The sequence below is a fragment of the Buteo buteo genome, chromosome 2, assembly GCF_964188355.1.
Source record: "Buteo buteo chromosome 2, bButBut1.hap1.1, whole genome shotgun sequence".
NCBI classification, from domain to species: domain Eukaryota; kingdom Metazoa; phylum Chordata; class Aves; order Accipitriformes; family Accipitridae; genus Buteo; species Buteo buteo.
The window spans coordinates 49,846,650-49,868,465 of NC_134172.1; the positions used below are offsets into that span (position 1 = coordinate 49,846,650).

The 21,816-nt window shown below is 46.2% G+C and overlaps 1 protein-coding gene across 6 annotated transcripts in view; it reads left to right on the plus strand.

Annotated features, from left to right (window-relative positions):
• Nucleotides 1-11,706: 11,706 nt before the first annotated feature.
• Nucleotides 11,707-21,816, plus strand: part of CDK13 (cyclin dependent kinase 13) — a 50,228-nt gene continuing 40,118 nt past the window's right edge. For all 6 annotated transcript variants that reach the window (XM_075054275.1, XM_075054293.1, XM_075054299.1 and 3 more), the window contains exon 1: nt 11,707-13,688. In XM_075054275.1, coding sequence (XP_074910376.1) covers nt 12,466-13,688 — 1,223 coding nt within the window. In that variant the 5' untranslated portion in view covers nt 11,707-12,465. The remainder of the gene's footprint in view (nt 13,689-21,816) is intronic.

A 21,816-nucleotide genomic window follows, 5' to 3' on the forward strand; every position in this document is an offset into this window, starting at 1 on the left:
TTCTCTAGTGCAACACCATTGCCCAGCAGGGCCACACTCAAAGCCCATCTGATGGATGGAAACCCTGCTGCAATCTTCAGGGACAAACGCAAGCCCCTCAGGAGATGAGAAGAACCACCAAGCCCTGGCAGTGCCCAAGGCTCTTGGGCCTTTTCAGCTGGATAGCAGTGGCCAGACCAAGGGAATGCCTTCTTGAGGAGCACTGCAGAGCTCACCATCCTCTTCCCCTGCAGAGCAAGGGGCAGCAGCCGTAAGAAGTGGCATGCAGAGATGTTGCCAGTGGTCCAGGTGCTTTGGAGTACTCACTGGTGTCCTGCCAGTTGCGGGAAGTATTCTTGCCCCCAAGGTCAATAAGGCCGGGAGCATTTGGCCACTCTCAGATGCCCCTGAGGTGGCTCCAGGTTGAGGGAGAATAGGGCTTGGGCATCTCCTGGGAGGCATGACCAGCCTGTGGGACGAGGAGGCAGGTCTTGCTCACATGCTCAGGGAATAGCTGATCGCCACCTCTGGGGTCAGGAAGGAATTTTCCCCTGGGGTGGATTGGCACTGGTCCCCAGGGGTTTTCTGCCTTCCTCTGCAGCACTGAGCATGACCACTTGCCAGGGCTCCTCCGGTCCGTTTTGGCTTGGTTACTGCCTCCTGCTAATGCACCACGAAGATGGTCTCTCGTGCCCTGCAGCTGGGGGGAGGAAGGCTTTTTGTCCCCACGGTGGGCTAGCAAGTGTCCCTGGGGGTTTTTTGCCTTCCTCTGCAGCACTGAGCACGGCCCCTTGCCAGGGCTGCTTTGGGCCATTGTGGCTAGGTGCCTGCTGCTCATGCTCCACGAAGATGGCCCTCGTGCCCCACATCTGGGGAGAGGAATCTTTCTTGACTCCCAGGGCGGACTCCAAGGGATGCTTCCGGAGGCTGCTTCTTGTCCTCTGTAGCACTGAGCACAGCCCCTTGTCCGGGCTCCTCTGGGCCCTTTCGGTAGGTCCTTGCCTGCTGCTCTTGCACCTCCAAGGCACCGCTCGTGCCCTGCCTCTCTCGGGCTCTCTTGTCCAGTGCCAGTCTCTAGCGGGAGCAAGCTCTGCTATTCCCTTGGCTCCATTTCCCCAGGGGTTCTTGCTTCTGCAAAACAACCTGTGCTTGGAAGGGCTCCAGGCTTGCTGCCCCATCAGGAGCTGCCACTTTGCAGCTCTCCCTGCGTGCAATACAAGTGCAGGGCAGACACCAGAGTGCTTTTCATGCATCATTGGCCAAGAAGCACAGCAGCTGAGCAAGTTCTGGAAGGCAAAAAAGTATGCTTGCCATCGCTACGTGTCGTACTTTGGAAAATACCCCACGGTACCACACACCACCTTCTTCTGCTTCTTCTGCATCTTCTTCTTGGGACTGCTTGGCCTGTATTCCTGCTGCTACTTTCTGTAGCTCTGTGACTTGCCTTTGCCAGGCTGCAAGGGATGTTTTTGAAAGCTCACCTGAAGAACGCATCAGCCTGCTCCTGGCTGCACATGCGTGTTGTGTTAATGCTTGTGAGCATTGGCTCTGAATCAGAATCAGAAAAATAATGTCCTGTTTCCACTTGCAACCTTTGTGTTATGTGTCCTTGAAAGTGGTTTTGGAGCTGAACCCCCCTGGCATTTCAGGCAAATAACAGTCTCATCGTCATTCGACTCATGGTGAGTGCAGGGGATAGAATGGAAGGGAATAGAACAGCATAGAACAGGACAGAAGAGCTATGCTGTGTTGTGCCCAGAGTTCCGCATGAGAAGCTCTGCCCTAGGTCTGAGGGCTCCATCCAGGAGAGCAGCTCTCTGCAGTGCAGGTGCCAGGCCCATCCAGGAGACAGGGGCAGGGACGGGCACACCTACAACATGGCTCAGGCAGGGACTGAAGGCCCCAGGCTGAGCTGAGACATGTCCCCTGGGCCCTTGGCAGGAGACGGGCAGGGTGGGGGTCCCAGGGGAGGCCGGGCCCAGCCATTGAGGCCTATGAGCACCCCCAGGACCCTGGCAGAAGCAGACTTGCACGGCTCATACGCCCTCCTTTAGACAGGGATGGTTGGCCACCTTGGAGACAGAGTTTTGGGCCAGAGGAGCCTTCTCTCTGGTGGACTACTGTTGTTCTCAGGCTTGTGTGTTTTGGCATGTTTTTGCACAGGAAACGGGTCAGACACTTCTAAAAATGAGTCCAAGGAGCAAAAATAAAACCCAGGGGTAATGAACAGGTACTGCTCACCTCCAAAAGGTTTGCAACCCTTTAGTTGAGGAGCGTGTCCTGCTTCAGACTGAGGGCTTGATCTCTGAGCCTCACTCGTGTCAGAGATGCGGGGGGTTGCCATCCTGTGGAAACCCAGCTCAACTGGATGAACACAGAAGACTTTCAAAAAACCACACTTCACACTTGCTTTCTGCAGATTTGTGCGGATGGTCCACTTATCTCGAGACGATCTGCAGCTCTCACCCCCGCCAGAAGGCACATGCCTCCTTCCCACAACATGACAGAGCCAATGCCTAGGCTGGGACGTGGTTATGGGTATTGAATGCCTTCTGCTAGTGCAGGGCTGGGTAGAAATGTCATCAGAGGTTTCCTCAGCATGTACTGGTAGGGAAAGGAGGAGGTGGGAAGAAGATGACAAGGGAAGAAGAGAAAGGAAGGGATTTTTTTAAACAAAATGTGTTTTGCTCATGTGAAAAACTAGGCTGTTACCCACATTTATTATTGGAAAAAACGTGATAAAGCAGTGAGGCAGCCTGTTGCACATCATACAGGATCTCTCCTTCAAATGTTTGGCACCTCTGAAAAGTTAATCCCCATAATTTTTGAGGCATAATTCTTTACTACCTGTGGGATCATCATGTCACCTTCCCAGGCAGTACCAAGTTGTTAAAAACATTAGCTTTCCCCCCTAATTTTGAATGGGGAAGAGCATGAATGGTTTTAGTTTACTTTTAGAATTGGGAGCTGTCCCAAGAGCAGTAGCTCAGAGGCAGTGCCTATGAGCACACTCAGAGGATGACTGATTTCATGCAGCAGAAGTACTTGTGTGAATTCAGACTCTGGTTTCATGTTCTTTGCTATGCTGACCTCTAGGGAAACTTTTCTGCAGAACTATTTGCCAAAGCATTTGTATAGAGAGCTATTGTGGCTTCAAACCAGCCACTGCCCTTCTTATTCTAGGGACCAGGCATTTAGTGTGAAATCCAAAGTAGGCATTTGCATGAAGCTGCAAGCTTTTTGCTGCTCCCTCAGCTGTTTCCAGCACACTTGAGTGAGTCAAGGTCTGGGTACAGCTGAGCAGGGCTCTGTCAGCAGAGAAAATGCATCCTGAGTTAAGAAATGGGGTGATTTTTCTGAATACTTCTGAACTGGGAAGTTAAAAATTTCAAAAGAACTCTGCACTCTGAGTTTGTGGAGGGCAGCATATACCTTTTCATCCATTGCTAAGACTGCTTCATCGATGGATGAAGTTGGTATCAACCACTTAAGTTCTAGCATGACAGCTTTGGGAAGAATTAATAGACTGCTTTCCCAAAGGAGCTGGGGTGCATGGTGACTGTGCAAGTGTCTCCCATCAGCAGGCAATAAGCCTGCTTCAGAAGGGACGTTTCATGGGCTGAAAAGCCAGAAAGTTCTGCTCGGTTTGATGCTAGTTATCAATGAAGCCCGAAGAAAGGAAATGGATGACTAAAGCATGGAAGAGATTTTTGTTTGTTTGTTTTGAAAGGACCATTTAAAGGAGAGAAGAGATGTTAAGAGACACATGCATATTCCACAGGAGAAGCCTTGGGAGATCTTTTTCTCCTGATATTCAAAGACGGAAAAATTGCTGACAGTTGCGGACTAGGAGCATTTTTCTTCTAGATGCAAAAGGGTGAAGGTGAGTCATATTGGCTAATGATGACCATTCTAGAGCAGTGAATTTTTTCTCTCTCAAGTAGCCTGCTTCAGACTCCTACCTCATTTTTTTTCTCAAGCGGAAGGTCTGAACACCATCCCAGTGTGCAAAGTTTTGTACACATAGTAGTAGACTATTACAAAAGCCAAAACCCTAACAGTAATTAATTAGCTATGAAGGCATATGATGGAAAAGGTTCTTATTTTTCACTAAGCTCAGGCTCCCACTATCACAGGCAACTATATCACTTTCATAAACAATGAAATCCTTTTCATAAATTGGTCAAACTCCATCCCTTCCTGGATTTCAGTTTCGTTTCTTCTACTAGCAGATGACTCCAAACGCCTATTCTTTTAATGAATAAAACCCATACATTTCCAGGCTGTGTTTATTGACAGTTTGTTTATAGCTGTCTGCACTAACTTTGTCTCTTTGTGCAAACAATTGTTCATCCTAGGAGTTTATCTGCTTTCCTACCCTCAAGCTAAATTTACAGAACAGTATGATTTCCTCCTTGTCTTTGTTATGCTAGACTAACCATGCTCTGCCAGTCTCCCCTGAAATTAAGATCTTGGTATCACTGATGATCTTCATAGCCTTTTCTGGTCCTGTTGTGAATTCATCTTTCTCTGAATGAGAATGACCAGAACAGATGCAGACCCAATGGTCTTAACAGTGACTTAAAGACAGCATTAATCTCTCTCAACTCTTTTGTAGTGTATGGGTTGCATTTGCCATTTCAGTGGTAAATCCACTTGTGTCCTGATCAACCAATACACAGGTCTTTATCCTTCTTTGGTTTTTTTCCAACAGCTGAGTTCCTCATTCATAGAAACACTCTTCGGGTTGGGAAGAACAAGCACTGACATATTTAATCTAGCCGGCTCTTCCACAGTGCCTTGGGAAACATGAATTATTGCACTTCAGTTACTAGACAATCTTAGGGCAAGATACAAATACAACTGCAGTCAAGAAATAGCAGAGATAGCAACAAAACCCCCTCAAAACTAAACAAAAGTCAGTGTATGTACACCTCAGACTGTTTTTGTAAAATGGTTAGAAAACATGTGAATGCATACAGTACTTCAGAGAGTAAAAATAAGATGTCTTCTAAGACTTCCACGCTTAACTAAAAAAACCCAAGCCCCCTAGGATAATGAGATGATTAAATTCAGGCCAGATATTAGAGACACCAAAGAAATTTTAATTTCTAGCGCTCTGTGTGCTTGGCAGAATGATATTGGGTTTGTAAGAGAAAAAGCAGGTTGATACTGGAAGACGGGAAACAAAACTTCAAAGAACACTTAGATAAATGTTACTGCACAGGAGAAAAACAGACACCTTTCCCCACCACCACTCCCCCAAAAAACCAACCAAACAAAAAAAACCCAACCCTAAGGAAAAATCCCTGCCAGGTCAACAAACAAGCCTTGAGGAATTCTGCTAAAAAATAAAGATCCTCAAACTACTGAAAACTCTTCCTAGCTCTCTTTATCTTGATGGCTTGACAGTTTGTCTTGCACCAGAAAGATGTTGCTAAGGACTTTACACATCATGGTGACAAAGACAGGACACAGAAACTTTAAAAAAGGAAGGAAGAAAGTACAACAAAAACCTTAACAAAAAAAGAAGCGGTAACATTGCCCATGAAGCATGTAACACAGCCTCCTCCTTAGTGCATGACCAGCTCAGCATCTATTTTTATCAATTGTATTACATTAAGGATGGTGGACAGCCACTCAGAACAGACTTTTGGGAGCCTTAATGCACTTTTGCAGATCCAACAAGTATTTGAGTAAAAACGAGAATATGAGTTGAGGTTTTAAAAAAAGTTGAAAATTACCTGTTAGCCCAAGCTCCCTCCATGGGATAGCTCCTAGGGGAGTCCTTTTCTAAGGGCTCATTTTCTAGAGCTGGCATCCAAATACTTTTGGAGCCAATATTATTTTGGCTGCACCTTTCCAAGTGTGTTTTTCTCCAGTGTTTACCACTGTTTTCATGTGCTGACCATATGATAATACCTTGCAAGATAAGAGATACCTGCAAATACCCTTCCTATGGCATTTCAGCTTGTTGTGGAACAACCAAGACCTGACTGCTTCAGAGCACTGGTTCCCACACCACCGCATGTGCCACTGCCAAAATGTATCTTCTAACCTAATCTGGTGCTCATTTCCCTCCTATTTATTCTTCCCCACTAAGCCTTGTGGCAACAAGTTGTAATGCTTCTTAAATTTTCTGGCTCTTTGGGAAGCCAACAATTGGCACTATGCCATCAATGTCTTCAATGCTTCTGAAGCATTTCATACTCTGAAAGGAATCTGTTTCGGGTCTGCTTTGTAATGTCAGGAACCTATGGATTTCTATAGGTTTTCACTGTCAAATCCTATGCCGCCATCACCTGATGGCTGAACGCTGCCAACACTGACACGACTGCTGTTGGCAAATCCTTCTATAACCTGGTGTAGCCAATTTCCAGGCAGAGTAAACTCGCTGTCATTAGCAGCTTAGCTTCTAGTTAAGAAGCTTCTCTGACAAGTCATGAGGCTCGCTCCACATGCGAAAATGCCAGTGCTCTACTGCTAATCACACAACTCTTTCAAATAATATATTCTTGCTCCAGAAAAGCTAGTGAATGCTTGGGAGTAAATTGGAAATTGCAGCTTGTGTTGAATTGTCCAGATCTGTCCCGTGTAATTATCCACAGTCTCTACAACTGCCTCTGTGATGTAGGGTTGTTGGCATTCTGGGTTTTGCTTTTGTTTTTTTTAATGTGCCAGAAGCCTGATGATGTACTTGTTTTGCTGAGTGTGCTTCTGTGTGTGCCACAACACACACTGGAGAACCTCTTCAAAGTTGCTGAATATTCACATACACAATGAGCAGCAAAGGATATCAGCAAAGCTGAGAACAGCCTCCAGGCCACTATGGAAAGATAAGCTATTCCACAATAGCCACAGATGAAGTCTGGGATATATGGCACTTAACACAGTGGGGAAGATATGAGGTATGCTGCTACTGACCCCTAAGTTGTGCAGAATTTTCATGATGCATAGCATGTTCATAAATAAACACAGTTTGAGAAAGTATAAATGCATTGTTGTCTAGGTCAGAGTAATCCTTCTTGGACAGTGACCTCCTCTCCTGAAATGGCAGGTGGGCCAGCATACCAGGCTCCTTCCTTCACCATCTGATGGGACATCATTAAAGAAGAGAAAAAATGAATGCAGTTGTTCTCCATGCAACATGCATCTTAAGAGAAAACCTGAAGGAAAGTGCACGTGTGTGTGCGCATAACTAGAGAAATATGTAATGAATGCTTTGATGACAATGTTTGTAAGAAATGTGAGTTGAAACAGAGAGAGATGAAGGGTGGAGTGAAATAACACACTTGTAAAAGGAGGCTTGCTGGAAGCGGGTGATGGACAGGATGAATATTATTGCTTGAGTTTAGAAAAAGGGAAGAAACCATTAGAGGGATTCAAGGAGTTGAGATATAACAGTGGAAAAGAGGTGTGGTTTTTTAGTTTTGTTTATTTTTAAGTCATGTTTTACATAGAATAACTAGTACGTAAGTAAGCTAGCTAACAACAATTACATAGCAAGGTGGCCAGAAGACTATTAAATCGCTAAGAAAAGACAACAAATTCTGCTTTTAAAGCATTTAGGATGACGTTTAAGATGGTATGGCAGATACATCTAATGAAACAAAATCAGCTCAAGAAGCTGAGTTAAGCATAGGCAGCAGAGTGGCAGCTCCAGTCATGAAATTCAATAAAATCATGAAAAAGAACAAGGTAGAGAGGGCAGAAAAAAGGGAAGAAAGAGCTTGAGACTTCATTAAGAGTCTGAAATCAGAAGTCAAGAAGTTTGGAAGGAAACCTGAAACACCCTAAATTGAAGTTAGTTTCAGTAGCGTAAGACAGCAAAAAAAATATTTCTTTTTCAGGAAGCAATGAAATTGCTTTACTGTTCAGAGTTAAGCATGCCTTGTAATAGGAGTGATTTCCTCCCGGGTTCTAGTCAGCAAGAGTTCTTACACCCCTGAGTTAATAATCAGGACCTATGTAAAATAAAACCAGGAAAAATCACCTGGCTGTAGGCTTTTCTACACTGCCTTCTGGAGCACCATTTCAAGTTGGCCCAGCTATCACTCCTTGATTGCATTGTATGGGGTTTTTTTTTCCAGTGACTATTTTGACTAAAGCAAGTCAAAATAACAGGCATCCTGAGTAATATTGAACATTACAAAAATGCATGCATTCATAATTATAGGAGACATAGTAGGTCTGACTGAACCCTTAATGCCTTGCGCAGCCATTCTCCACTCTCATAGCTGATGCTGAGCAGTCGAAGAACCATCATAAGGCAGGCAAAGTGCCATACAGCCCTGCCCTGAGGCTGGGTGAGGCCAGGGTACCACTCTGCTTCACAGGGTTAAGAAAGAGGAAACAAAGTAAGATTCACTTTAAGGTTGTTCCTTATGATCAATCCTAAGGATTGAATTAACTCTCCAGCATCTCTCCTAGTCTATGGGCTGTTCCAGGAAGGAATTGCTGTATTACTGTGGAATACCCTGAGTGTTTCAGTCAATATTGATTGGATGGAGAAACCAATTTTATCCTGTTCCTAGTTCCACTGTCAGACTGGAGAAGAACATTGCCCATCTAGAAATAAGCTTTCATGGTACAGAAATCAGCCTTTAGTTCAGTACTCACTTCTGAAAACAGTTTAAATTATGATCACGATATATTCACTGGATTTGCTTTGGCAATTGGGAACTAATAGTAGTTAGTACAGTGGGTAAACCGGGAAGGGTGAAGGGCATCACTTCTCCTAGAGTGACCAGGCCACTTCATAGCAATACTGTAAATGGACAAAGTGTGTAACTCCCATGATCTTCCTAAAGCAAAAAAACTCTTTATTATACTGTGTGTAGCATACCATTTGGTTTTACCCGATTTGCAATTATGCAAATTCTTAATTTTGTGAAGAAATTACTGGTGTTGCTCTGTGGAACAAAGCAGCACAGAGAGGAGACCTGCTCACATGAGATTCTCTGCATTCAACTTTTAAAGTAGAACAAAGGATACAGAGATGGTAATCCTAAATCTGCCTTATGCCCTTTGCTGTTAACAGCAATCAGAGGATATACTTGGTCTGAATTGCTTTAGTAATACCATGCACCAGCACTTAAATTCGCTTCAATTTACTGCAGGGTGGTGTGACAGTAGTGCGCTGGTTTCTGTGGGGAAAAATAAAAGCGGTTTATCACATGCTTTGTCAGCAACTAGCCGGGTGTTAACATTCACCCACCCTGCTCATAACCTCGGACGGATATTCATACAAAAGGAACTGCAGTGAGCTCCCCCACCCCACCCCACCCCAGTCCTGTATTCCTGCAATCTCTTGAAACAGTTCCTCAGACTGAATAAAGGCATTTTTTTCTTTCCCCTCTGGAAAAAGGGAGGTGAGCTGTGGGGAGAGCTCTAGCAGAGAGGATTACGCGGAGTCGATCCCAATCCTGTGTCTGTGGCCTAGAAACATCTTTGCGCAGCTAGGGCAGTTCCCACCAACGCAGGCTTTCAAACGGTGGACAAGCATTATGAAATAGTCGGACACTTTAGGCAGCTTTAGCGAACTTGGTATTTTATTAGCTCTCCTCCTACTGCTGCTCTTAACTGAATCGCTGAGAAAACAACATACTGCAACACATGTTCACTTTTTAATACATCTTTAGCAACTCCGCTGATTGTGAACGATAGCAATGACCGAGCAGTTTGTTAGCAGGAAGGAAACCTTTCTTTGCAGTCTGTTTACATCTTCTTGCATGCATCACTAAACCTTTCGTTTAACCCACTGCCTTTATCTAAGGCAAAAATTAATTTTGTCCTTCACCTGTGAGTTTGTATGTTTTTTCGCTTCCCTTTCAGACTCCAAACATTTGAGACAGGGGCCTGAAAATGAAATGTGTAATTATTCTCTCATCTCACTTAACCGTGCTGTAAATTCTGGTGAGCCGATAGCCTCTACCTGAATTGGCTCAACCGAAAATTACAGATTATGGCCCAAGTTGCCACACTTCATTAGAATACTATAAATACTAAATTTTCACTCAATTTCACTCAAGGGAGAAGTTTATAAATGACATTTTAGTGGTCCCACTGTGCTTACACAAGCCAGCAGTCGAATACTTTGGCTCTTTCTCTGAAATGTCTTCATCCATCACTTTTCAACCTGCAGATCTCAAGATGGTGTGCATTTCTGCTTGCTGCAGTTCTGCTCTGGCCCCAGATTTCATCTGAGGCCTCAGAGGGACATACCCTTCCTGCTATCACCGCGTGGTATGACGTAAGGCTGGGCACGCACAAGTTGGGTATTTGCTTGCACTGGGCTTGAGCAGAGCAAAACAGACTTGCTACCAAATGGAATTAAAACGTTGTTATTAAATTACATCCTTCATATGAAAATTACTAATTGGACAGGAATTTATGCTTTAGCTAGCTAGTGGAGAGTTCAGAGCTACTTCTTACCACGTGTGGCAGAAGCCTTTCTATACATTTGTAGCTGAAATCAATCTTTCTCTTCCAATACAATTCCCTTTAAAGGAAATTTCAATAGCTCTCCTCTGCTGAATTTTGCCTTCTCAGGTGACCTGTATTACACCTTTCAGTGTAGAAGTAATACACAAAACCCTTAAATACCTTGTTTTGTTTAAAACCACCGCTGTCCTCTCTTCTTCATATAACAAAGAAGTCCCCCTGCAAACTCGGTATTCTGTCTGCCACAGCATTCCACTCAGAGGTTTTCCAAAGGGTGCCGATTCTTGGAGCTTTATAGGCTCTCATGCTTTTAATGCCAATTTCAGCCATGGAAAGCTCTTAGCACAGTAACACTGCAAATCGGGGGAAGGCAGAAAGGTTGAGCTTGGGTGTTTTTCTGCTATTTTCCTGTAGTTTCTACAGGCCATTTAGATTCTACTACGGCATTTTAAATTGTAAGCCACTAGGAAAACGTGAACACACTTTGTATGGTAAGGCAGAACAAAATTCCTCCTACACTGCTCAGGCATATGACCTGAAGAGGGCAGGCGTGCAGCCATCATAAAGTATTTCGTGGTTTAGCTATGTGTTTATAAATATATATAAAACCTGTAAGGGCTATGTATAACTATAGTATACACGGCTCGAGCGTCAGGAACTTTAAACGGAGCTCTTCCGCGGCAGCCACCAGGGGCTGGGCTGCCGCGCCCGCACAGCGAGAGGTCCGCACAGCGAGAGCAGGCGCGAGGAGGCGCCAGCCGGCGCTCCCGGCTGTGGAAGAGACGCGGGGGTGCCGAGGCCCTAGGCCGGCCCTCCGCCGCACACCCCGCGGAGTTGCGCCTCAAGATTCGCGGTCCCTCAGCGGAGAAACACCGCCTGTCTGCCCGCGACGCCCGCGGCCTGAGGCGACGCCCTCCCCGAGGGCCTCCACCGCTCCAGCTCCGGCCTCCAGAGAGCCCCGGCGGCGCGGGCGGGCAGCGCGAAGCCCCGGCGGGGCGGGCAGCCCCGGCCCAGATCCCAGATCCCAGATCCCAGATCCCCTCAGCGCCGCCGCGCCCCCCTGCCGGAAGCGACCTTTGGCCCTCGCGCCCGGAAGCGCCCCCTCCCTCCCTCCGCCCAGCGGGGCGAGTGCCGCGCAGTTACCGCGAGAGGCGCGCTCTCGCGAGAGCCGCCGGGGCGGGGGAGGGGCGAGGTCTCGCGAGAGCTGGGCGGCTCTCCCGGCTCCGGGCATGCGGGCGAGGGCGGCAGCCCCGCGCGCCATTGGCGGGGCGCGGCCCCCCCTCCGCCGCCGGCCCCGCGCATGCGCCGCGCGCCGCCGGGCCGTGTCCCCCGGTGCGTGTGTATGCGTGTGTCACCCGCCCGCAGCGCGGAGGCCGCGCGAGCGCTCCCGGCCGCCGGCGACTCGGGACCGGGCACCTGGGACCCGCCGGGCAGGGTAAGCGGGCTCGGGGCCGGCGCAGGGCCGCGCGCCGCCTCGGACACCCCACCCCCCCTCCCCCGGAGGCGGCCCGGCACGGCCTGACCCCGCCGCCCGGCCGGGGAGCGGGTGAGGGAGGAGGAGGAGGAGGCGGCGGCCCCGCGGTCCGCTCCCGGCCTCCGCAGCCCACCGTCCCCCCGTCCCCCCACCCCCGGCGCAGCGCCGCCCGGTGCCGGACGAGGCAGCCGCGGCCCGGGATGGAGTGAGGAGGCCGCCGCCAGGAGACACTTCCGCGTTGCGGGAGGCCGCGCCGGGCCCGCGGGAGGCTCCCGCCGCCGTGCCGGCCAGCGCCCGCCCCCAGCCCCGGCGGCGGCCCCGAGCTCGGGCGGCGCGACCCCCTATGTGGCGGCGCGGCCCCATGTGAGGCGGCGCGGCCGGGCGGGCTGCGAGGCGGGCCGGGCCCCGGCAGCCGGCCGGGGAGCGAGGGAGGCCCCGGTCGGGGCCGGCCGGCGGGTGTCCCCGTGTGTCTGCGCGGCGCCGGGTCTCCATGGCGCCGGCAGCGCCCTGAGGGCGGCGGCAGCGGATTCCCTAGGCCGCGTCCTCGTCCTCGGCCGTGAGTGAGCTCGATGCCGAGCACCTCGGACGCGGCGGCCGGCGGGAGCGGGGGAAGCCGGGGCTGGGGGAGCGGTGGCGGCGGCGGCAGCAGCAGCAGCTCGGCGGTGGAGGCGGCGGCCGACAAGAAGCGGCTGCATCACCGGAGACGGAAGCGCTTCGCGGCCCAGCCGCAGCCTCCCCCCCCGCCGCCGGCCCCTCACCCGCTGCTCTTCCCGCTCCTGCAGCCGCCCCTCCTGCAGCCCCCGCTCCTGCAGCCGCCGCTGCCGCCGCAGTCCCTGCTCTTCCTGGCGGCCACCGGCGCCTCCTCCTGCTGCGGGGACGGGGGGGAGCGGAAGCGGCCGCGGGGCAAGCGGCGCTCGGGCTCCCGGCACAAGCGGCGGCGGGGCCGCGGCGGCGGCGGCGGTGGGACCCAGGAGGCGGAGAAGCGGCGCGGTAGCGGGGGGCTGAGCACGCTGGTGGAGGAGTACGACGACGTGAGCTCCCAGTCCGAAGGGCTGGTGGGCGGCGGCGCGGCCGGCGGCGGCGTGGGCAGCGGCGGGGGGAGCCCGGCCTCCTCCTCGGGCGGTGGCGGCGGGACCCAGCGCCAGAGGGGCGAGGCGGAGCGGAGCGGCCGGTCCCGCCGGGAGCACCGCGGCAGCAGCGGCCGCTCCAAGGAGCGGCACCGGGAGCACCGCCGGCGGGGGGAGGAGAAGGCGCAGCAGGAGGGGGCGGCGGGCCGCGGGGGACCCGAGGTCTCCTCGTCTTCCTCCAAGTCCCGCAGCCGCCACAATCACACCGGGGGCCAGGACCGGGAGGGACTCAAGAGCAGCAGCGGCGGCGGCAGCAGCGACGGCCGCAGGAAGGGCTCCCTCGCCTCGCCCGGCAGCGGCAGGAAAGAGCGGGAGAGCAAAGCGCACCGGAGCCGGACTAAAGCGGCCAAGGAGCCGCCGTCGGCTTACAAGGACCCGCCGAAGGCCTACCGAGACGACAAGCCCGAGCCCAAGGCCTACCGGCGGCAGCGCTCGTCCCCCAGCCCCGGCCGGGATGACAGCCCCCCGTTGCACCGCTCCTCGCAGAGCCAGCGGAGCCGCAAGTCGCTCAGCCCGGTGGGCGGCCGCTCGCCCCTCAGCCCCTACAGCCGCCGCCGCTCCCCCAGCTACAGCCGGCACAGCTCCTACGAGCGCGGCGGGGATGTGTCGCCCAGCCCCTACAGCAGTTGGCGCCGGTCGCGGAGCCCCTACAGCCCCGTTATCCGGTGAGTCCGGGCCCGGGGGAGGAGAGAGGGAGTGGGGGGTGGCGGGGGGGGGGGGGGGCTCGGCGTGTGGAGGAGGGAAGTCACGGCTGGGGCTGGGCTGGAGGGCAGGCTGGAGAGGCTTGCATCTAGCAACAAAAGCCCTTCTGCCTCTTGCCCTCCCGGTGACAGAGGGCTGGGGTGGGGAGGAAGGGGAGCGGGACATGTGCAAAGATCTTCCTGTCCTGTCTCGGGGAGAAAGGGAGACGCGGGTGCCTGTAACACTTCTGCAGCCTGTTTGTCTCTGTGGGAGACCACCTAGCTGAAAAAAGGCTTTTTAAATATTAAAGAACATGAGAACATTTATTGAATTAAGATGCTTCTCACAGGACAGGTTTTCCAAAGGACCAATTTTGATTTTTAAATCTTTGTTTATGGAGTACGGAGATTCTCGGGTACATTTTTATGTATCCTGTTCCCCCGTATAAAAGGATGCGTGTTAAATATATTTGTGTTCGGTTTAGTTCCCGCTAATCTAAAGAGCAAACAAGCTGGCAGGCAATTTGTGTTACAAGTGTTTCTTGTTCTTTTTAGAGGTCTATAGAAAGACTTAGACTTTGTTTTGCTAGGAAAAGGAGCCAATGTCAAGTTTTGTTAAATTGTCTTTTGTGCTTTACACAACCTCTGAAAACGTGCGTAAGCTCTTTTCCCAGTAAGGTTATGTATGTGTATATATTTGACGTGTCTTGCAAATCATTTTCTTACTGTTAGTGGGAACTCAGAGTGTAAAGGTCAGCATTGCTCTGACTTTTTGAATTTCTATATGGAGAGGAAACATGGGCTGTATCTCTCTAATCAGATACAAATCGTGTTGCGGAATTAAAGCTCTTCAAAATATTTTAACTTGCAGCAAAACCACTGGGAATTTAAAGTATTTGCTTAGTATGTTTTTATAACTTAAGATTTTTAATTTCCATATTGGAATCTTAACTGTTGCCTCATTGTTTACAGGCTTACTTAAATTCACATCTGGACCTCAATTTTACATGTATCAGGTGATTTGCCATTCCACTGGCAAGAATTTTATTTACAAGGCATTACCTGGTGGGTTGTCTGAGAACTGTTGTTCTCTGCTGTTTCTAATGAGCACTTTGCATCGGTTACCGTTTGGGCCATCCCACAGTGTATCCAGTGAGGATGCTGAAGCCGTTCCTGTGTTTCATTGGCCGTTGGTAGAGTCTGATGTCCTGGGTGTGCGTCGAATGCTGTTTAAAGAGTGAAGTAACAAAACTGTGTCCTGCTTTGTTCAGAGGGATAGAAGAAAGGTGCCTTTGGAAAAAAAATAGTGATTGTTTTAAGGTATGGTTGTATGGAATAATTTTGTAAACAATAGGGTGTTTCAGGTAGAAAACACTGAGTGATCTGAAAAACAGCACATCATCGTCGTTGTTGTTCCGTGAGATCCTGTTAAGAGTGGTTAAGGATACTCTTTCAAGATTATTTGGTAATATAACAGCAGGAATATTACATGCATAGTTTGACTTAAACACTCTAGGAATCAGGTTATTTTCTGTAGATGCTTATATCCTGAATAAGAAGGCTGATAATGACGAGCAAAATTATGTATGCTAGGTTTGCACTTATGAATAGCTCTATTAGTCAGATTGACAGTCCAGTTAGTTAAGGATCCTGTCTTATACGCACTGACTGATAGGGCTGTAGTAGAAGGTACAGGAGATGTTGTATAGGGGTTGGTTACAGAGCAAAATTTTGTAGGAGTGTTTTTCTTTTTTTCTGTTGGTAATGGGCCTGTGATTTGAAGCATGAGAGTTTAAATCTCCTGATTTTTGTATTGTCTCTGTGGTAAGCGTGTAAATGTTCTTTGAGCTGCAGATCTGTTCCTAGGAGTTAGCTTTGTGACTTCACGCCTTCCTTCCTCCAGTTAAACTGTAATTTGTAATTTACATTCCGTCTTTAACTGCATACAGATAAATTACTTTGTTAACAAATGCAGATCGTCAGGTTTACTGGAGAGGGATTGGAATGGCTGAGTGAAAAGAAGAGGTTGCTACATGTAGAAAGCAAGGTTGGTCTGTCCTAGTGTGGCATTCATTGTAAAAATGTCATTTGCACAGAAAACGAAAGAAACCAAAAGTGTGAAGATAAGCTCAGTTGTTCATAATGTTTGACTGGTGTTGAGAAATGCGACCTAGTGTTTCTTTGCTCCCATACAGCTATTACGTATTATGTGTATTGCAGCGGCGGTGGGGAAATAAAGATGGAAAGTATTTATATGATTGTTTTAGCCATTCAAAACTGTGTCATAATTGCTTTTTTTGCTCAACTCTGTGGTACTACACCCAAAACGCTGAAAATTTTAGCTGTGCTGTTTAGATAATGGTATAGTGGCCTTAGACTTGATAGAATATTATGGTTTCATGAAGGCAACAGCTTCTTACAGCACCTGTCTTCTTCATCTGGATGATTTAAAGACTTAATTCTGGGCTTGTATCCAGCTCTAATGGTGTCAAGACAGTAAGAACTTTGTATGTGATTGAGCATTCCATGCTGCAAGTCTTTTTGCTCTTTTCATTCTGTATCTCATATATGTGTCTTCCATAATGTTATATAAATTATCTAGTTACTTTGGTATGTAGAAAAGGAGAATGAAGTGATTCTAGCATGCTCGGAAAGCTCATGTGTCTAGGGTGCTGATTTTTTCATCTAGGTCTCTGAGCTGTTTAGGGAGAAACTTCTAGTAAACAGTTGAAGAGAAGCAAGTGAAGTCAGCTTCACTCATTTGAATCCCTGGTTTTCTCAAGCAGCAGCAACAGTACAATTGCTGTGAGTTAGGAGTTTTGTATTGCAGTAGTGACTGATTGCTGTTTTTCGGTGATGTTGCCTGGAGGTTGGTTCTGAAGAGAAGCAAAGACTTTAGATACTCATTCCACACTTGGAAAATTCTCTTTGAATGGGAGACTAATTTCCATTTCCATTATAATAGCAGTAAACGTCTGTGTTTTGGGGAAACTGATTGTTTGAGCTGTTTCTACTTGTTGGACAAAACTTCTTTACTTGCTTGCTGCTGGTGGATTTGTATTACTATATTTTCTTGTGGATAGTAACACAGCTGTTCTAAAGTAGCACATGCACGTTTTCAAAATGGAAATTCTTCCATAATACCAAAGTATGAGGTATTTATTTCTCCACTGATAAGTTCACGGGATTTTTTTAACAAATTCACAAGAAAAAAAGGCGGGGGGGGCGGGGGAGAAACCCCCATGGTTGACAAAATAAGCAGACAAAGTCTCTCTTTGGAAACTAGTTTAAGAAGAAATTGTAGGAAGAGAAGAACTATTTTTCATAACTTCAGTCAGGTCATATGCTATGTGATCGCACATTTAATTTAGTTAGCTGTATAGATGAGTAATTGCATTTTTCTGAAGTTGGATACACCTACCCGTCTGCTTAGATAAAAGTAAGTGGGTGGGGCACTACTAGCATAGTACTACAGTATGTGTGGATGTTGCTTATAGGAAAAACACAAGATTTCTTTTCTTATTGGTACTGTAGGGACATCTCATTCTCTAGCTGTAGCTAGTCTGCAGTGGTGAGGCTCTGCAAAATATGGATCATTTATGTGCAAAACCAAAACAAACATAGGGAAAATGGTAAAATACATATTCAGTTAGTAAATGCCTACTTCATGGAGAAGACATGGTTTCATACACTGATATAAAAATAACTTTGAATCCAGTAATTCTGCTACTTTTGGACTTAAAGGAGTAGGAGAGATTTTCAGTCGTTTTTTTCCCCCTTGTTTGGTGAAAACAGGTTTGGGTTTTTTTTTACATAAAGCTCTCTAGTCTTGTTTAGTAAGATTGTATCTTGCAGAACTTAAAATGTGAAACTGTAGGTTTTCACTGTTTGGAATAGCTAATTTTTCCAGTGCGTATTGAGTGCTCTCACTCTAGTACATATTCTGAATTTATTAAGATTTGTTACTTGGCAGCGGACTTTGCTTTTTGCCCAGCCATGTTGATGTGCCTTTCCTTTTCCTCGTTGGACTGCTTCTTTCGTTATTGTAGGAAGGGACTTCATTTGAGAAAAATTAACTTTTAATGTGCTTAGAACACAGCATTTGAGTTGACTTTTTGCTACTTGATTTCTTTGTAGGCGGAGTTCTCATCTGAAAACATAGGGTTATAAAGCAGAATTAAGAAACAAATAAAATTAATGTTAAGAATTTTTCAATATTCCTATGCTGTATGTATTGGAGACCATTTCAAAGATTTACAGTTCGAATCAGTAAGGCAAGTTATGTAGTCTTCACACTTCACCTGAGTAGGTGGTTGCTTGCAGATCTGTTGAGAATATAACCTTGAACTAGGGGTTAGAGAAATAAAATTAATTAATAAGGTATCAAGTGAGAGAGCATTATTACTGTTATGGCTTAAAGAAATGAATTATACTTTTACCTGCTAGTGCAACATGGGAAAGCTATACTATGAACTAGAATCTTTTGTCAAGGTGGTTTATGTTACTGAGTGATTATAAATGTCTTGGAAGATCTGCAGTGAAGCCAATTGATTAAATTTAGGCCTCCCTTTTCAAATACACTGTGACCTTACTGTGCAGGGGAAGATGGCAGTGCTTAGTCAGTAATGCAGCATTCACTGGTAGCTAATGAAAGAGCTGGGCTACAGTCAGTGTTTTAACCTCCTCCGGTCTGTTTGGTTTCCTGTTTTTCTGCTCTCTTTTGTGCTATGTCTTGTCAAAAAGTTACTGGCAAAATCAGTTCCCTTGTTCAACTCTGTAGATGCTGATATATTCCAAGTATGATACTGTTTGCACTTAGGTAAACACACATAGCTGGCTACTAGCATGTTGGATTTAGCTTGCTCTTAAAGCGGTTAAGAAGAAAAGAGGTTTTCAAGTTCACAAACATGAGAAGATAACACATGACTGTTCTGATTTGTCAATAAAATGTAATGCTTTTTTTTTAATTAAAATAAAAGGAGGATTGGAATGGGAAAGAAAGAAGACCTAGAAAAGTAGCTTGGCAAGAAAAAACACGCAAGCTGAGTGAGACCTGTATTCCTGGAAATCTGACATGTGGAACACTATTACTTTTTTCTTTGTGCTTTCAAATATCAAGATAGTAAAATATAGCTAAGTTTTCAGTTACTCTCTGGAATTCTTTCATTCTGTGCTTGAGGATGTAAGTGGTATTACATCAGTAGACTCTTTTTTTGTTGTTGTTGTTAAATTCATTAATAAATCTGTTGTTTGGTAATGATATGTTAATCAGTGAAGTGCAATAGAATGTTGCCTTGAGAGAAGGAACATTGTAACAGTTTTGAAACTTGCACCTAATAACACTTTGATATCTTAAGTAGTTTTTTTTACACAGTGAATAAGTACATTGTATTAATTAAGCAGAGAAAAAAATGAATACTGGTTTGTTTTATGAAATCTAGAGTGCTAGGCAAAAAAAATACTAAAAAGAAAAAATTGTGATACCTAAACCAACATCCCCCCCCCGCCCCCCCAAGAAACAAAAAAACATTCTTTTTGTTGTTCTGGAAAATGGAGGAAAGCAGTGCTGAGTTTTGGTTTTGGGGTGACTTCCTTATTAGTGCTTTCTTCCTGGATCAGTTTCTTTAAATCTGCTGCTTCTTGTACGTGTTTTGTAAATAATGTCTTGAACTTTTTTTCTGGTTTTATTTTATAGCTACACATAATATTATGTAATCACTTCAATTTCCCTTTGCAGCTAATCTAGTTGTGCTCCTAGTCTCCTTTGTTGCTGCGTGTGGGGAAGAAGAAAAAGCAGCTTTACAACTTCTTAGCTCTAATGCAGGCTAGTCCTAATGATACTTATTGTTTTTAGGCAAATCAGGTTTTTTTTCTTTCTTTTTTCCCCTCCGTATATAAAAACATATTGAAATCTGTGTATGGTTCAGAAGTGATTTTATGAATGGCATGAAGTCTGGCAGTTATCTTGTCTGTAGGGACATAGACCTGTGTGAAGTGAACTCAAGATGCTTGTAGAAGACTGTTAATGGCTAAGTGTGGCAAAGGTACTTGCAAATGATGCAGAACTTGTGGGTGCAAATAGGAAGAAGCATTGGAGGAAACTTACCTGAAACAGTGGCTTCTTAGTAGTCTCTCCCCATGTGTGTTACCAACAGATGCTGGTGCTTCTGGTTTGGGAGACTGGGACGTGGCCCTTATGTTTAGTACACTTCCTGATCTGTCCTAGCTTGGGGAAAAAAAGTTTGGATTGTTTTGTTGGATTTATTTGCTGTTTGCAATGCAGTTCTGTGCAGTTGTAGCCACTGTTCTTTTGTTCCTGTTTACTGTGTTAAAAACAAACTCCTAACTAAAGATGAAATAGTTGGTGACGAATGAATGTCAGATAAGGCATTTTATATAAGTGCCTATGCATGCGCATACATTTAATAGAAATCTGTGTGAAGATTTAGGGAGTACTGTATATTTCAGATGTCTCTCCTGGTGTTTTTTCAGGGTCCCAGTAAAATGTCAGTATCCTGTTAAATGGCAGACACTGGCTATTGTGTGAGCCTATTTCTGTGCTGTTGTGACTGCATCTTTTATGTCAAATGAGTGTTAGCTCTGAACAGAGTGAATTGGCTGCTTTTATTATGTATAAGGCAATATTTCTCCACTCTGAGCTCTGTATATGCTTCTGACGGAAAACTCGTAAACATCCACAGTTTTGGGTTTGTGCCATTTTTATAGATAGAAACTTGTACATAAGTTTTGTCTAGCCTGGAAGGTTCTCTTGGGACTTTTGAACTAATGCTGATGAAAGCAAGTGATAGTTGAATATTTGAAACAATCATTAGGCTTATGAAAACAGCAGATTTTATCATTGTAACTTGAATAACTAGCACTTTGACAAAGCTGCCTTTTACTTAAGATTCAACATGTCTGTTTAGTTGAAAGTGTTAATGGTTTTGCTGTAACTCTCTTGGGTCTAGCCCAGTGGACAAGGTACATACAGTAAGTGATTCTTGCAAAGGTCTTTGGGATGCCAAAGGAAGTTCTAGTTTATTAATAGCACAGGCATGCACTAGCTAATGCAACATAATTTCTTTTGCTGACATAAAATTAAATAATGAAAAACTTTTGGAAAAATTAAACCAGTGCAGAGACTGTACTCAGTCAACATATTTAATAACTAGGCTACGATAATTTTGATCTGCTGTTAAGGGCTGTAGTATGTACTGGAACTTAAATATCTGTGTGCATGTGTATTTGCTGTCTCCCACATGGATGCAGTTCTGACACGACAAAGTTATGCTGTTGTCATTTGGGGTGTGAAACCTGGGATGCAGAATGGTTGGGGTTTTTTTGCTGAGCTTGCATAAATCTGTGTTCACATCCCACACTCTCTTGATTAATGTTGGTAAAATACGTACATCAATCCACTGTCAATGCTTGGCTTCCTTACACATTTGTTTTTGAAGAAAGTATAAAGATTTAGGTTATTTTTGCCCCTGCTTTTCAAAACTGCCTCTTCCCCACCAAGTTATGGTAGCTGATTTGGTGAGCATTACTAGTCACTAATTTGAACAGATTTTCTCATTTCATCCTAGTAGAGATCTAAATGAACCTGTTTTATTTTGAACCAAAGTGGAACAGAAACAGTCTTATGATCAGGTATGGTGTCTCAGCAACTGTAGTGTTTTAAGCTGCTACTTCTCCTATCAAGTGCATGAGGAATTAACGTCCATGCTTCTGTTTGTGACATAGATTGCTTTCTTTATATTAGGCATCTTTCAAAACAAAAAACCAAACAACCCTGAAAACCCCAAACAAACCAGAAATTGTACTTACGAAAGAAATATAACTGATTTTGAGACCTTTGGGGCATGGTTTAAGTTTAGTACAGGTTGCAATGAGGTCCTTGGGATGGAGATTGCGTTCTACAGGTAACTGGAGTGAGTGTCAGTTTAAAATAGCTCATCTAGGAACAAGCTGTGCAAGCATATGTTTTCCAAGACAGGTCAGTGACATCCTCGCAAATGATGCGCCATTTATAGAAGTCAGTTTAGGACTAATGGGACTTACTAGCTTGTGCTTGATGCTGGAGAAATATAATTACACTGATTCTACAGCTGGT